The following is a 15153-nucleotide window of genomic DNA, read 5'->3' as shown; positions in this document are numbered from 1 at the left end:
TTTCATTTTGAGCATAAAAATAATACATCTAACTGAAATAAAGAACTATAAAATGAGGGCTGGCAAGGTGGCTTAGCAGTTAAAGCCACTAGCTACAGAACTCAGGTTTGATTCCTATCACCCACATGGTATCTTCCAACCATCTGTGATTCCATTTCGAGGGGATCTGATGCCCTCTTCAAACCTCAATGGGCACTGGGCATGGAAGTGGTACACAGACATACAGGCAGGCAAACACCAATACACAGAAAATAAAATGAAAAAGAAGAAGAGCAACAATATTTTTTTCTGTACATTTTATATTAATCCTTCATAATCACCTGAAAGCACTGAGCTAAGGATTTTAAAGTAAACCAGGACAGGCTAAGGATGTAGCTCAGTTGGTAGAGTACTGGAGTATGCACAAAGCCTTGGGCTCAGTCACCACAACTGTATAACTGGAAGTGATGGCACATGTCTGTCATTGCAGTACTCAGGAAGTAAGGATGGGAGGATCAGGAGTTCAAGGTCAGCCCCAGCTACACAGTGAATATGATGTCAAGTGTGAGCTATAAAGGATTCTGTCCCCAAAATAAAAACCATACTGCTGCACATGAGTATTTTAATTTTAAATCTAGAATAGACCCTTGACCTTTGGCAAAGGTAATTTTAAAGCAAATAAAACTTGTGCTTTCTTTACAGTCAACCAACTTAAAATAAGAATCTACCCTCTGCTTACCTGTTCTCCAACAATGGTTGGTTTTACTGGTCGACAAGCTAAGTGACAGATGCACATCCTGTAGCCTAGAAAGAAAAAGAGCTCGCTGTGTTATTACTCATTAAACATCCTACGGACACTGAAAATTATAAATATGTTTTTAATTTTCTAAAAATAATTAGGATCACCAGGTATGCTGGCACATGCCTTTAATCCCAGCATTCAGGAAGCAGAGGCAGGTAGGTGAATTTCTGTGAGTTTGAGGCCAGCCTGATCTACATAGTGAGCTCCAGGTCAGCCAGGGCTGGGTAATGAGACCCTGTCTCAAAAAGAAAAAAAAAAAAAAGAATAATTAGGATTATTCTTCTATTTGTAACATAATTACTTGAAGAGCATTATTTTATAAACGAGATAAGCAGATATATCAATATAAACAAACAGAGGCTTATGTTCAATTTCTAGTTCTGTTAAGATGGTTTGTTCTTAGGCATTTAGCTCCTTAAACTTCATCATCTTTGCTTCATAGTTCTTCATGACCATACCAGATAATCTTGTTTTTCCTCCTACCTTTTAGAAAATGTTTATTTTTGAATTTATTATTCTTAGTTTTGGATATTGATCTTTACATTTTTTTCTATGTCCTAAAACACAGATATTTTTCTGGCTTGGATGGTGGCTATGTAGTTTTCCTCTAGAAACTCTAAACTTCTTTCATGGGTTCAATGGTTTTATGGGAAGGAATGTCAAATTATAGTGTTAGTAACTAAGTTATTCTCGACATCAAGACCCCTAATTCAAATGCCCAATAAGGAATTTAAATTGGTTATTGGTCATCTGAAAACTCATCTGTCAAGATACTGGGTACTGTGAAGCGTGCCTGAAAACCCAGCCCTCGGGAGGTAGAGGCAGAACGGTGTCATTCTCAGCTTTAGAGCTACTTATAGTCAGCCTGGGCAATTTGAGAGCCTGTCTTACAACAAACCAGTATTCCTTTCTTCAGTTCATTCTTTCTTTTTTTGGGTAATTCTAGGGATAAGTTCTTGAACTTTCTACATGGTAAGGAATTACTTTACTACTGAGCTATATCTCAGTCTCTATGAACTTTCTTGAACCAGATCTTTTAGTTTTATTTTGCTTACGACATGACTTATAACTTTCCTCACTCAGTCTGTTACTTATGTCTCCTCTATTCTAATGCTTTGCATCATTTCCCCCAATTGCTAAAGTGCCCAAGAACTCAGCTCCCGCTGGCTTTTTTCTATTGATTCGCATACCTGCATCAAATCTCATGGCTTTTTTTAAATACTACCTGTATTCTGACATCTCCCAAATGTATATGTCTAGCCCCAAGTACTCCCTTAAGTTTCACATTCATATAGCCTTCTAGGACACTGGATGTCTCCACTTTGATGCATCTCAACTTTATAAAGCTAAGGTCCTGGCCTGCTTCCCAGATTTTCTCTGATTGCAGCTGCCATTGGCTCAATAAGGGGCAACTCCATTTTTCTAGTTACTCAAGTTTCAAAGCCAAGCATTTGTGGCTTATCTCACATGTCTTGTTTCTTCTGCATTATATCCCTTTAAAATATGCCAGTTACTTTAGAACAAACTATGACAAAAAAAACCTATCATATCTTGATCCCATTTCACTCCTGCTGACCCCTTCCTGTTCCCAACTAGATCCCCTCTACCTTCATGTCTTTAAAAAAAATTATGATCCAGTGAATTTCATTAATTATAAGAGTGTAGGTGAGGGTTTGTGTCAGAAGCATAGGCATTTTACTAGTGGCTAAGCTACTGAAGAAACGTCTCTTCCATCCTCAGCAACTGTTACCTCAGTGAGAGGATGCTGACTGGTCCACATGTTCAATTGTCTGGAGAAACCAAAACCAAACCAACCAACCAAACAAACCCCAAACAAACAAAAACAAAACAAAAAACATAAACAACTCAACTCTAACAACTCAACTGTAACGTTTGCTACAATATATAGAACGTATTCTTTTCAGTGGCTGCATTTGCTACGTATATACCACAACGTAGTTAATATTCCCTTTAATTCCAAGTTTTTGTCACAAAGTATATCCTCACATATCTATCTATGGTTGTATTTCTACTCTTGTCTATTGATTATTTTACTGATATGACACATAAAAAATATATGCAATTTAAATGTAAAAGATGATGCCATTTCCCCCCAAAAACTATGACACTTCCCGGCCTCAGAATCTAGTTTCTTAACGTGAAACTTTCATTATACTTAGTGTATTTTTAATATTTTCCTTTTATCTACAGTAAAGCCTGTGATTTCTGAATATTTATTTATTTCTATCAATATCCTGAAATTTTCAACTATAAAAATTACTTTTCTCTAAAATAAATACCATTTTAAAAAATTTTCTTGCTTTTCTGCAATTACTTTCTCTTTAAAATTATAGGTCAAACAGTAGCTGTTCTACAAGAGGAAAAGAAGCTTAGCAGAATATTGTTTAATGAGCAGCAGGGACTCCTAGGTCAGAGTTACCCAATAAGCCACAGTCACAGATGGCTAATAAATGTCTACTAAATTAAATGTCATGTGTTTACTGCCTACAGGACTGTATACTGTCTTTTATCAAATACATTAAGAGTGGAGACATTCATCATAATATAAAGTGAAAATACTTGATGTTTACAGTAAAATTCCAATTTAACAAATGTCAAATTTCATGTAAATTACTCTAAGCAAGCAGAAAAATACTAACCTTCAAATTCAACTGAGATTTTCCAGTGTAAATTCTGAAGGTGTCGACGAAGCTTATGACTACTATAAGCTCTGAACTTTTCTTTAGGGCACAGTGGGCAAGTTTTACTGTTTTCTAAAAAAGTAGAAAAAACACAGACTATCAGCTATTAATGCCTGGAATCAGCTACAAAGTAACAGGGAAACTCCCCATAGATAGACTTTCTTAACTGTAAGAAGAAAACATTTCTGATCGTGGATGTCCTTCATGAGAACTGCAGCATATAAATGACTATTTTTCAGCCTTGAAACTCTGCTATCTGTGGCTAGCTGATGATGGTTGTTGCCAGCAGGAACAGTAAAGTTCAAAAAGTGATATTTCCTTCAGCTGAACTTTTGCCACAGAGACCACCACTCAGCACCTTAGAATGGAAAACCAGAAATATGTATGGCATTTCTAGAAGGGTAGAGTTGGGACAGAGATGCCTGAGCACCTGCTATGGTACTTCCCTATTATTCTGGCAGCAGTAATGACAGCCAAAACATTGGGTAAGAAAAATAGAAGACAGAATGTAATAATTGCTATTCCAAGACAAGGGACCTGGTAAAACCATCATATCGTGAATTTGACTGTTTCACTACATTTATACATTTATATTACTATATTTATATATAATCTGTATATTCCATTATTTATGAAGTATTCCCGAAAAAGACTATATGGAGCATCAAAAGAGGTCATTAACATCGTAATATAGTACACTTCAAATAACAATTCTGATAAACAGTGTCCAAGAATGAAAATCTCAGGCTGGCAAGATGTCTTAGTGCTAGAAGCATTTACTCGTTGCCAAGTCTGACAACCTGTGTTCAATGCCCAGCTCCCACCAATAAGCAGGTAAAGAATTAAAGTCCCAAATTTAAGCTTAAAGCAATAAAACATATACAAGTAGTAAATCACTAATGATATTTTAAATTTAGCAAATATCTTTCACATATAGAACAATGCATGAATAAGTATAATTAATGTTTGTATATGTATTGCCTATTTTAAATAAACATGAAAACTAAGCCCCTAGAATATAGTGGCTGAGATGGCCTCAGTCTGATCTCTGGAACTCACATGGAAGGAAAAAACTGGCTTCCACATATTGCCCTCTGACTTCCATATGCATGATATGGAAAGCTCTTTTCACCAAATAAATAAAATAATTAAAGAAAGAAAGAGAATAGCGGAGCAGAGGCAGGAGAGTGGAGCACTGACAACACTTCAGAACTTTTGTATCAACTATGCTGCTTCCCTTTTACACCAGGGGATTTTAACTGCTATGTTATTTATTTTATTTTAAGTGTTATTTATGTGTTTTGCCTGCATGTATGTCTATGTATTGTGGACATGCCTGGTACGTATAGTGGCCAGAAGAGGGCATTGAATTACCTGAAACTGGAGTTATAAATGGCTGTGGGTGCTGGGAATTGAATCCAGGTCCTCTGGAAGAGCAGCCAGAGCTCAGCCAGCACTGAGCCACCTCTCCAGTCCCTGCTATGTTATTTAAAACACTGTTGTGGAATGTCCAAAACTTATTGCTAATTCAATTACCACCTTATAGAAACACAGTACTTAAACATGAAACTGTAATTTCCTCAAAGAGATTTTACTACTGTTCTAGTCAACGAGAATAAATTTATTAATAGTTTTCATGAGCTGAAAAATGGTGATCCATTAAAAAAAATGAATGTCTCAAAATAAAGAGAAAAAAAGAAAAAAGCAGAACAACGACAACAAAAATATGAGATTTTGTCTCAAGAAATCAAAAACAAAAGGAACAAAATAGAAATTAAGTGTATGGCCCCAAACATGGAGATACCTGAATCCAGATTATCTGAGTTCAATGAACTGGCAGAATCAACATCTCCTTCAGTCACCAGAGCTAACTTCTCCAGGTCAGCAAGCCGCCTCTGAATTGAGATGTGTCTCTCTGAAAAGAAATTTTAAGAGTTAGAAGATTGTCTTTGCAATTTCCCCCTTAGTTATTCACACCATACAGAAGTTTATGCTTTTGTTTTCTATAGTATAGAGTCTAGGGGACTGCTATTGCCCATGGGGAATGCTAAAAGCTCAATTTAGACAATGGCAAGCACAACTCAGAATGCAGAATGTTAGAAAAACTCTACCGTGCACAATTCAGCTTTAAAATTTTATTTAGCCAAGGCAATTCCATGGAAAATGTTTCTCCCTTGGGGCTGCAGGTGTGGCTCAGTTGGCAGAATACTTGCCCAGCATCCAGAAAGCGCTGAGCCTGATCCTCAGTACCACATAAATGGGGCACAGTGGTGCATAACTGTAACCTCAGCACAGAGGTACAGACAGGAGGACAGGAAGTTTAGAGTTATCTTCAACTAAAAAGTATATTCAAAGCCAGCATGGGACATATACATAAAATATATATTATATAAACATACACATTTACATTTATTTACATGGCTTCAGGTTTTGGAGGGAGTAAATGATTTGAATGAGACCATGTCAAAAAAAAAATTCTACCCTGTATAAAACAGCTAAAGAACTATAATCCATGTTTTGTATCTTCAAAGAACTATAATTACATATGGGAGATTAACATGCTATTTTTAAACTGTAATAGGAGGTAAAGTGAAATGAGTAGCAGATGTAAAGGTAATATGAAGCCATAAAATCACTAGTTAATTCCAACAAGCAGCTGAGAACATTCTTGCTAGAATTAACAAATCATGAACATAACTTCATAACTTAGATTATAAACAGAATTTCAATTAAGTAGACTTGGTGACTAGTCTTATAAATCCAAAGCAGCCTCATGAACAAAAAGCTTGTTGTCCTGTTGCACACATATGTCTGAGCTATGAAAGAGAACTCCTTGCATTTTAAATGTGGTAGTTTAATTTGTACAAATGAATTGTTTTTTGATCATTATTATCAGATCTAAAAACTAAATATACTTTTTTCTTTTTGACTTTATCTCATTATAAGTTTTTGAACAAGGCCTGGTAAATGAAGTTAATCAAGCTAGCATAGTGGCACATACCTGTAATCCCAGCATCTGGGAGACTGAGGTAGAAGGATAATGAATTTGAAGCCAGCATGGGCTACACAGTAAATTCCAGACCAGGCTTAGAAGTGTAGGGAGCTCTTATTTCAAGAGAGAAGAGAAGGTAATAATACAATGGTATTTGCCACTCTTTGCTTTTGCTTAGAAAATTGTCTTTTGAGCAGAAATGTCTGATGGTGTTAGGTTCCAGAACTAGTGTAGAAAATGTGTTACTACATTCTAAATGTCTGTTTTTAAAAACTACTTAACTGTCTTTAGTGCCTGCTGAGTACCACCTCCTACAGTTGACATTTAGCTGACATCACCAAAATGATGAATCAAGTACAACTACTGCCTTTTTCTTGTTTACATGAGAAAGACAAAAAAAAAAGGGGGGGTCAGAGATTATACACATGAGTGAATGAGCAGATTGAGAGTGAAGCTGGGAGAATAGACAGGAAGATGGCAGCATCAAAAATTGAATTAAAATTCTTATGGCTTTAAATCATTGAACACATTGAGAGCCCTGAGGTTTATTCCAGCACCTCTTCCTCTTTGCAGTGTTTGCCAGTCAGTTAGCATCATCTGGTCTTATTTATTCAGGTCCCCACTTTGTAAATGCTCCTTTCCCCTGCAAAGCACATGCATTCTTCATCCTTAGAAAAAAACAATTGCAGTTTCATCTGTCTCTTTCTCTGCACTACCAAAGTTCCTGAAAAAACATCTACAATGGTTTTCTGAATTTACTTTCTCTTTTTATTTGGTTATCCTTTCTCTGCAGTTTTTAAAGACCCACAGGAAGCTGGGCAGTGGTGGCACACACCTTTAATCCCAGGAGGCAGAGGCAGGTGGATCTCTGATCTAGAGGCTGCATAAAGACATCCCTACTCAACTATTCTGTTAGGCAGTAAAAAATAAAAGGGCCTACTAAATTAGAAAAAGAAAACTTAAAATGATCCAGTACACTACCGAAGGAAATTAAAAACCTGTCTGAAAATTCATGTCCATATGTATATGTGAAATCACTTTCTGGTTCAACATGGTAGATATCATTTGTATTTAAAAAAGGCAACTTGTTTTTTGTAACATATTAATAATCAAGAAAGCAAAGCTGCTGTTAACATAGATGAACCCAATATACTAGAAGGTTCTTTCACAACTTGTTACTTTTTCCTGAGTTTTCAACTCTACTTCAGACTCACCACTTGCCTGGCTGCTATGACTGACTTCAAAGGACTAACTAGATCACCTAAAAACACATTTTTAAATGATTAGTGTGTTTAAAGTTTCTTCAACAACACACATTCTTGAAACTTCACATTTATAAATTTTAGCACATAGATGCAAAAGTTTCCAACACCCTTCCTCAAACACTTTAGACACACTTTTGAGACAATGTCTCCTTAAGTGGCTCAGGTTGACCTCTAATTTGCCACCCCTCCTGCTAGTGTCTCTGGAGTGCCGGGATTACAGATGTGCGCTACCATGTGGAGCTTCTATGCCAGTGTTAAGGTATTAAAATGGTAAGAAAGTGAAGAAGGCATGCATTCGCCAAACTGCTGAACATACTTCTGATTTAAGCATAATCAGGAGGATGGGAGCTACTCCCTTAACAGTGTAAAATTCCTTATCCATCAGACTGTAGGTAACAAAAGGGGTGGGGGTCGGGGAAGAAAGGTCTTATTTTGTACTAAAAGCTGTGATATCAAATGATGAGGAGCCTATTGGCTGATTTTGTCCTTCCTGTGATCAGCCCTGCTACTCTTAAATGTGGTTTTAGAACTGCAGAATAGTTCTCTTAGATTATGACTGTTTTAAAAACATCAAATTCCGAATTGGCCTAGAAATACTAAATATGATTAATTTCTCCTAAGATAATTCTGAAGCAGTGTAAAGATCAATTTATGGCCCACAGGATTTGCTGAGAGAACTTGCTGAATTTTTCTTAGGCCCACTGTACCAACTGTTAAGAAGATCCTTAAAATGCTAATTATCAGTCTTGTGTTTCCTATATGATCCAATAAGCCAGCAGAACACATATAAACGCATCCTGGGGATAAAAACATGGGCTATTAAGTTTTCACGATCGCCTTCCTATGGAAAGAAATACAACGCTCAATTGACACTTAGCAGATTCCTCTCCATACAACACATGGGTTTCAAATTCTTCTCGGAAGCGAAAATACTCTACAGAAAATTTAATAAGACAAATCTACCTGTGTGTCTAAGTCCTGACTGAAAAATTAGTTTACCGTTTCTAAATCTTTACAGGGTCTACTACCTTAGAGGCTGCAACACAGTTGAAAGGATTTTTTTTTTTTTTCTTTTTTAACTACTGTAGATTGGGTCGAGATGGAAACTAATAAAGACATTAGCCGACACAACCACTAATCTCCTTGTTTATTTTCATCCGCATCACCCTGGCCTTCACAGCTCCTTCATAATGTCCTTGTACTCCTTTTACTCTTACCTGCCGCTCTGGTTCCTCCTTACCCCATTTCCCTAAATCTGCCTTTCCACCTTAAAAACCACCCCGGAGAAGGGCCTCCCTTATTCCCGAGCAAGGCACGGTTTCTTGCTTCTCTGCGGCAGAAAGACCAGGCCGTCTGCACTTACTGCTTTCAGCCTCCTCAGGGACAGAGGCTAGGGACGGGGACAGGGCCGGAGCCGGGGCCGGGGCAAGGGCTGGGGCTGGATCCGAGTCCGGCGTCGGAGCCGAGTCCAGAGCCGAATCTGCGGCCGGAGCTGGGACCGGAGCCGAATCCGGGGCCGGGGTCGGGACCCTGACCTGGGCCTCCTTCTCCTCCTGGGGTAGCAGCTCCTCCTCCGCCATATTCTCCATAGTTACGGCCTCCGTGCCCGGGGACGCGGAGGGGACTCGCAGCGGAGTGGAATAATTGACGCTAATGCCCACAGGGCTAGATCCAAGGGCGGGGAAGCAAAAGGGAAGGCCGTACGCGTGCCACAGTCAAACGGCGAAGCGCCAGGGACCCAACCCTGTCAGCAGAAAAACTGAAAGCCAGTGGCAGCGGTTCGAGCCTTCGCCGGCTTCCCCTTCCCCGAGGCGTTACGACGCCACCGCGGACTGCGCAGAAGCGTGCAGGGGCCAGTGTCCAATGAGTAGAAAGAGTTCCGTTTCCTCGGTCTCCGTCTCCGCAGCCCCGGCTGCCACCGAACCGAGCTAAGACTACAACACCCAGGAGCCATCGCGCCTCCTGGGCGGAGCTCAGTTCCGGTCCTTAGAGGAACTACATAGGGATCTCCGCGAACTCTAGAATTTCCTGGAGCGTTCGGCGTCTGGCTGGGTCCGAGCACAGAACTACATTTCCCAGCGTGCAGCGGGGTTTGGAAAGACGCTTTTGGCATCCGCCGGGGCCGGAGAGTCGCAGCTGTTGCTGCTGTGCCGCGGACCCTGGTAAGTTAGGGTGTTCGGGGTGCGTGGGCTCTTCGCTGGGCGGCAGCCTTTCATTCCTGGTCTCAGGGATTCGGACGCAGGTCGAGCTCCGGGCCCGCGAGCTTAGGTGTGGGCCGGACGAATCTGTGGACGCTCTGTGGAGGGTGTGGCCGGCAGCCAAGTTGCTCCAACAGGACCTGAGGCTGGGGATGGCGGCTTCCGAGGGGGTGGGCCTAGGCAGTTTAGGAGTCGCAGAACCACTTTTCTGTCATGTCCCCGAGGTAGTGTCCTGGCTCTCTCCCCCAGCCTTACTCACACTTGTGACCCGACCACTCTTCTCATTTTTTATTTTGCTTCAACCTTAACGTTACCAGAGTAAGTGCGGCGTGATCGTAGGAGATTGTTTTTGCTGTTTTGACCGGTTCTTAGGTTTTTGCTAACAAAGGTCTGCACTTCCGTTCGCGTTGATGCATTTCAGATTCTCCAAGGTATATGACTAGGGAATCTTTCCTCTGCGCCCCAGGTTTTGTATATTTTTTATCCTGGACTTGTTTGTCACCGAAGCCTTACTTTTTTTTTTTTTTCCTCTTTATTTCTAATAAGCACAGTGGAGCAGACGAAAAAAAGAAAAAAAAAAAGGCCAACTTGAATTTTCTTTTTTTTGGCCCCACTTAGGACTGTCTTGAACTTTCAGGGCAGCATCGAAGTTTCTCAGGTACAAAACTCACACTTCCAGATAATAAAGCTAAGTCCTTGCCCACTGGTCTGTTCCTCAGTTGGGAAACCAAAAGAGATGGTGTGTGATTATTTGGCTCCTTGAAATTCCGTCAGGGAGGTCACTTTCTCGTTGCCCTTCCTAGTTGGAGTGTTTTTCCTTCACCAGTTTAATGTAAACAGATTGTCACCACTAATCTTTTGCAAATTCTAAAGGCCCTAAGGGCTTGGAATGTGCTTATCTCAATAGGAAAGGTTAAGTACAAGTTTGTAGGTTAGAGGTCTGATACCGAAGTACAAATAAAGCCTTTTTAAGCCGTTGCTTCTATTTGACTAGTATTCCTATATGTAGAGTTGACTATTTAACAGTCAATTAAAAGTGAGATGATAGCACTGATTACAATTTATAGAAATGTTAACGAGGCTTGGAAAGATGGCACAGGCTGCTCTTCAGGACTTGATTTCAATTCCCAGCACCCACACGGCAGCTCACAGCCATCTGTAACTTCAGCTCCAGGAGATCTGACACCTTCACACAGACATGAATGCAGACAGAGTGCACATAAAAGAAAAGTAAGTTAATTATTTTTATGTAAAAAAGGAATGACAGTTTTAATTTCCAGAGCACCCGCCTCACCCCTTACTCCTCCACTCTTGGCAGCCGTAGTGGTGTTGAGTATGAAACCCACGACTTTGGGTGTGCATAACAGGCAATGTATCTTATCTCTAAATGACATTCTTAGCACTTGATTTCCTTTTTTAATTTATTTAAGATTAAATGCTTAATTTGAAAGCCCTATTCGATATTTTAACCTCATTTAATACCAGCTAGAAAACAGATGACAAAAATGAAATGTTTGCATGGGGATTCAGTGGCAGTTTTAGTTCAGAATTTCTAAGCATCAAGGAATTTTCAGTTTAAAGACTTAAGAGAGTGGACTTAAGCATCAGTTGCACTGCTGCATAAGCTATCTCTTGTTTGTTTGAGACGGATTTTCTGTGTAGTACTTGCTGTCCTTCAGCTCACTCTTGTTGACCAGGCTGGACTTGAACTCAGAGATCTGCCTGCCTCTGCCCTTGAGAGTGCTGGAATTAAAGGCATGCACCACCACTATCCAGCTATTATTTCATACTTTAAAGCAACAATAAACACCTGGGACTTCCATGTTTTTGCAGATCAGGAATTAAAAATTAACTTCCTGTGTAGATCTGGCTTTGGGTCTTTAATGAGGATACAGTGAAGCTACCTGCTAGGTCTACTCACTGTCATGTAAAGTCCCCTTCAAAGTTACTCACTTGCCTGAAACTTGGTTTTGGTTACTAGATGTGACTTCCCATGGGCTACTTAAGTGTCATTTAGGACTTGGTGTCTGGCTTTCCCTAGAATGAGTAATCTAGGATAGAAAGACAGAAGCCACCTGTCTTTTATGAGGTAACTGCATGCCATCCATGCTGGTTGACTTTTGGGGGTGGGGGTTGGTTTCAGCTTGACACAAAACTAGACGTACCTGAGAAGAAGGAATCTTAATTGAGAAAATGGTTCCACAAGCCTGGGCTGTAGATAAGCAGGTTGGGCATATTTTTAATGAGTGATTGATTTGGGAGGTCCCAGCCCATTCTGGATGCTGCCAGCCCTGGTCAGGTTGTCCTGAGGTGTTTAGGAAAGCAGGTAAGCAAGCCAGTAAGCAGAATTCCTCCATAGTCTCTGCATCACATCTTGCCTTCAGATCCATGCCCGGTTTGGGTTCTTGACATGACTTCCCTCAGTGATAGACAATGTTGTGGACGTGTTAGTGAAATAAGCCTTTTCCTCCCCAAGTTGCTTTGATCATGGTCTTTCTTACAGCAATAGAAATCCTAGCTAATGTACACTATGCAGTAATATCCTGTTGATTTTATAGATTAGTCTTGTTTGTTGTGGAAGACACCATATAAGTATTATAGTACCCAGCTGCAGTACTGTTGGGGAACCATCTATGAGAGGGCTTGCTTAGAATTTTTCTACCTTTGATCCTTTTTTGCTTAAGAAGTTTTTATTGGACCCAGGGATATAGAGATCTAAAATATATACAAATCAAACATTTGCTGAAAATAAATTTTAAATTTATTTTAAAATAATTTTTTGATATATGATTTTACCATTTACTAAAAGTAAAAGCAAATTTGCATGCTAATGAAAAATGCTTATTTTTATATGAAGGATTAAATCTTGATTAAATATTTGATACTACAAGAACATCTTCAACTTTTCAGAGTTGATTGATAGTTTGAATTATCTAATCAGTGCTGAAAACATTGTTTCACATAATATGTAATGCTTATGAGCAGAAGTATGTCTAGAATCATTTTAAAAATTGTTAAGTTTTTTTAATCTCAAACCAAAATTAATTTAACTTTTTAAAACTCTGAAACTAAAGTTAGCAACTCAGACAGCAATTTGCACACAAACATTCTAAAACAATACAGTCCAAAAATAAAGTAATTGAATGCTTACATGCTGATGAATTGCTGTAGGAAGATACTAAAATTCTGTTTTCTGTAATCAAGCCATTATTAATGTTTATAAGAGCATAAAATTTTGCATGTCCAGAAAAAACACTGCAGTTCATGACGTACAGTAGCCACAAATACAAGCCAAGATATTTCAGGCTGCATTAGCGGGGGTCTTGTGGGTATGAGGGCATGAGAAATGCAAAGTGTACATATACTCTGTTCAAGGCAGCAAAGAAGTCACAGGATAGAGTGCTGATGAGTATAGTCTGAAATACCTAGGGTTTATTACACATGAGTTTCAGTTTTTTTAGTCCTTGTTCAGAAACCTTCTAATGTTGTCAAAATAGGGTGGTAACCCCTAGTTTAAGAAGCTGGAATCACACTCAATCCATCTCAGTGAGTTTGTTTATTTGCATAAAAGGAATGTGAATTTCATGCTCATAAGATCTAAAATATGTAGTAACACATGGATGCTGTGCTTGCTGGTTTTAAGTCAAGTTGACATAGGCTAGAGACATCTGAGAAGATGGAGTCTTTTTTTTTAATTGTGTTTTTCCTCTTTTTTATTTTTTATTTATTACAATTTATTCACTTTGTATCCCAACTGAAGCCCCCTACAGCTTCCTCTCCCATGCCCCTCCCTCAGTCCACTAATAGGGGAGGTCCTTCTCCCCTTCCATTTGACCCTAGCCTATCAGGACTGCCTGCATTGTCTTCCTCTGTGGGGTAAGGCTCCTTCCCCCTCCCCCAGAGGTTGGTGATCAAAGGGCCAGCCACTGAGTTCATGTCAGAGATAGCCCCTGTTTCCTTTACTAGGGAACTCACTTGGATACTGAGCTGCCATCTGTGCAGGGGACCTAGGTTATCTCCATGTATGGTCCTTGGTTGGAGTATCAGTCTCAGAAAAGAATCTTGTGCCCAGATTTTTTGGCTCTGTTGCTCTTCTTGTGGAGCTCCTGTTCCCTCCAGGTCTTTCTATCTCCCTCTTCTTTCCTAAGATCCCCTGTAATTTGCTCAAAGTTTGCTTATGAGCCTCAGCATCTGCTGTGTAGCTTGCCACTGCCTTCCAAATGCTGAGAGATCTTATTTTATACTTTAATTATTTGGCTTGTGAATGACCAGGAGTAATTGGAATGACGTGGATTGTAGCCTTTGCTATGTTCATATTGTAACTGCCAGCTGTTGCTCTTTTAACATCACTTTAATGTTGTCCTGCCCCAACAGATATGGTGATGTTTCCAGTCTTTGGCCACCATATCCTAGCACAGGATGCTGCTCTGTACTACCAGTGCCCATAAGCTTGAGACTGTTTACGACCGTAAGGTATGTCTGTGCTTGTCTTACAATTTCCTTTCTGTCTTTTTTTTGGGGGGGGGTATTTTGTTTTGTTTTTGGTCACTGGCTAATGTTAATTGCCTTTGGTCTAAAACAGAGCTGGAAATGTAAAACTGGGTTAAGAAATGGACAGAAAACCTGTGATTTAGGATACAGTCAGAAGTAGTTCAGAATAAAAAAGTTGATACACTGAGGATATGAATTTACTCATTCACTCACCCAGTCATTCATGAATATTTCTCTTAACTTTTGCTTTGTTCTTTTACGTAGAATCTTACTCTGAAGAGCTTATTATGTAGCTCTGTCTGGACTTGTAGCAATCCTCCTGCTGTATTTTCTCAAGTGCTGGGATTATAGGCATACTCTATCTATTAAGTTTGTCCACCAATGCAGCACACTTTTCAAGGAACTCTAGATCTGGTAAAAAGCTAACCAGATAGGTATTTATTTAGTCCTACTATATACAGCCTTATGCAAAGTAATTTAAGATTTTTGTTACTTACTGTGTGTGTATAACTGGGAGCATGCATGTCACAGTGTGTGCATGTAAATGAGAGGGCACTCCTACTGTTCTGCCCAGTTCACGAACCCCAAAAGACCAGGAATAACTAGACTCCACTGTAAGTACATGAGGTTCTTTTTATTGTAAATTACAAGCTGCAGCTTGGGCCCACACCCCCCACCATCGAAGTGGTGGGAGCCTTGCTCAGGTTATTTGGGTGATTTTAAG

At 39.6% G+C, this 15153-nt stretch overlaps 2 protein-coding genes across 9 annotated transcripts in view; one reads left to right on the top strand and one right to left on the bottom strand.

Annotated features, from left to right (window-relative positions):
- Positions 1-9666, bottom strand: part of Trmt1l (tRNA methyltransferase 1 like) — a 28478-nt gene extending 18812 nt beyond the window's left edge. For 2 of the 4 annotated variants that reach the window (XM_021640019.2, XM_021640020.2), the window contains exons 1-4: positions 9104-9666; positions 5288-5398; positions 3442-3555; positions 719-783 (exon numbers count right to left, since the gene is read on the bottom strand). In XM_021640019.2, the coding sequence (XP_021495694.1) occupies positions 719-783; positions 3442-3555; positions 5288-5398; positions 9104-9329 (516 nt within the window). In that variant the 5' untranslated portion in view covers positions 9330-9666. Of the gene's footprint in view, positions 1-718; positions 784-904; positions 1017-3441; positions 3556-5287; positions 5399-9103 lie in introns of all 4 variants that reach the window. The other 2 variants (XM_060364441.1, XM_060364440.1) reach the window with 2 other exon arrangements.
- Positions 9667-9762: 96 nt separating this feature from the next.
- Positions 9763-15153, top strand: part of Swt1 (SWT1 RNA endoribonuclease homolog) — a 64355-nt gene continuing 58964 nt past the window's right edge. For 4 of the 5 annotated variants that reach the window (XM_060364436.1, XM_060364434.1, XM_060364439.1 and 1 more), the window contains exons 1-2: positions 9763-9902; positions 14313-14411. In XM_060364436.1, the coding sequence (XP_060220419.1) occupies positions 14358-14411 (54 nt within the window). In that variant the 5' untranslated portion in view covers positions 9763-9902; positions 14313-14357. Of the gene's footprint in view, positions 9903-11005; positions 11169-14312; positions 14412-15153 lie in introns of all 5 variants that reach the window. The other variant, XM_060364435.1, reaches the window with a different exon arrangement.

This window comes from Meriones unguiculatus, chromosome 11 (assembly GCF_030254825.1).
Source record: "Meriones unguiculatus strain TT.TT164.6M chromosome 11, Bangor_MerUng_6.1, whole genome shotgun sequence".
NCBI lineage: Eukaryota > Metazoa > Chordata > Mammalia > Rodentia > Muridae > Meriones > Meriones unguiculatus.
The sequence above is the reverse complement of the archived record's forward strand: the minus strand, read 5'-3'. Positions and strand labels throughout refer to the sequence as shown.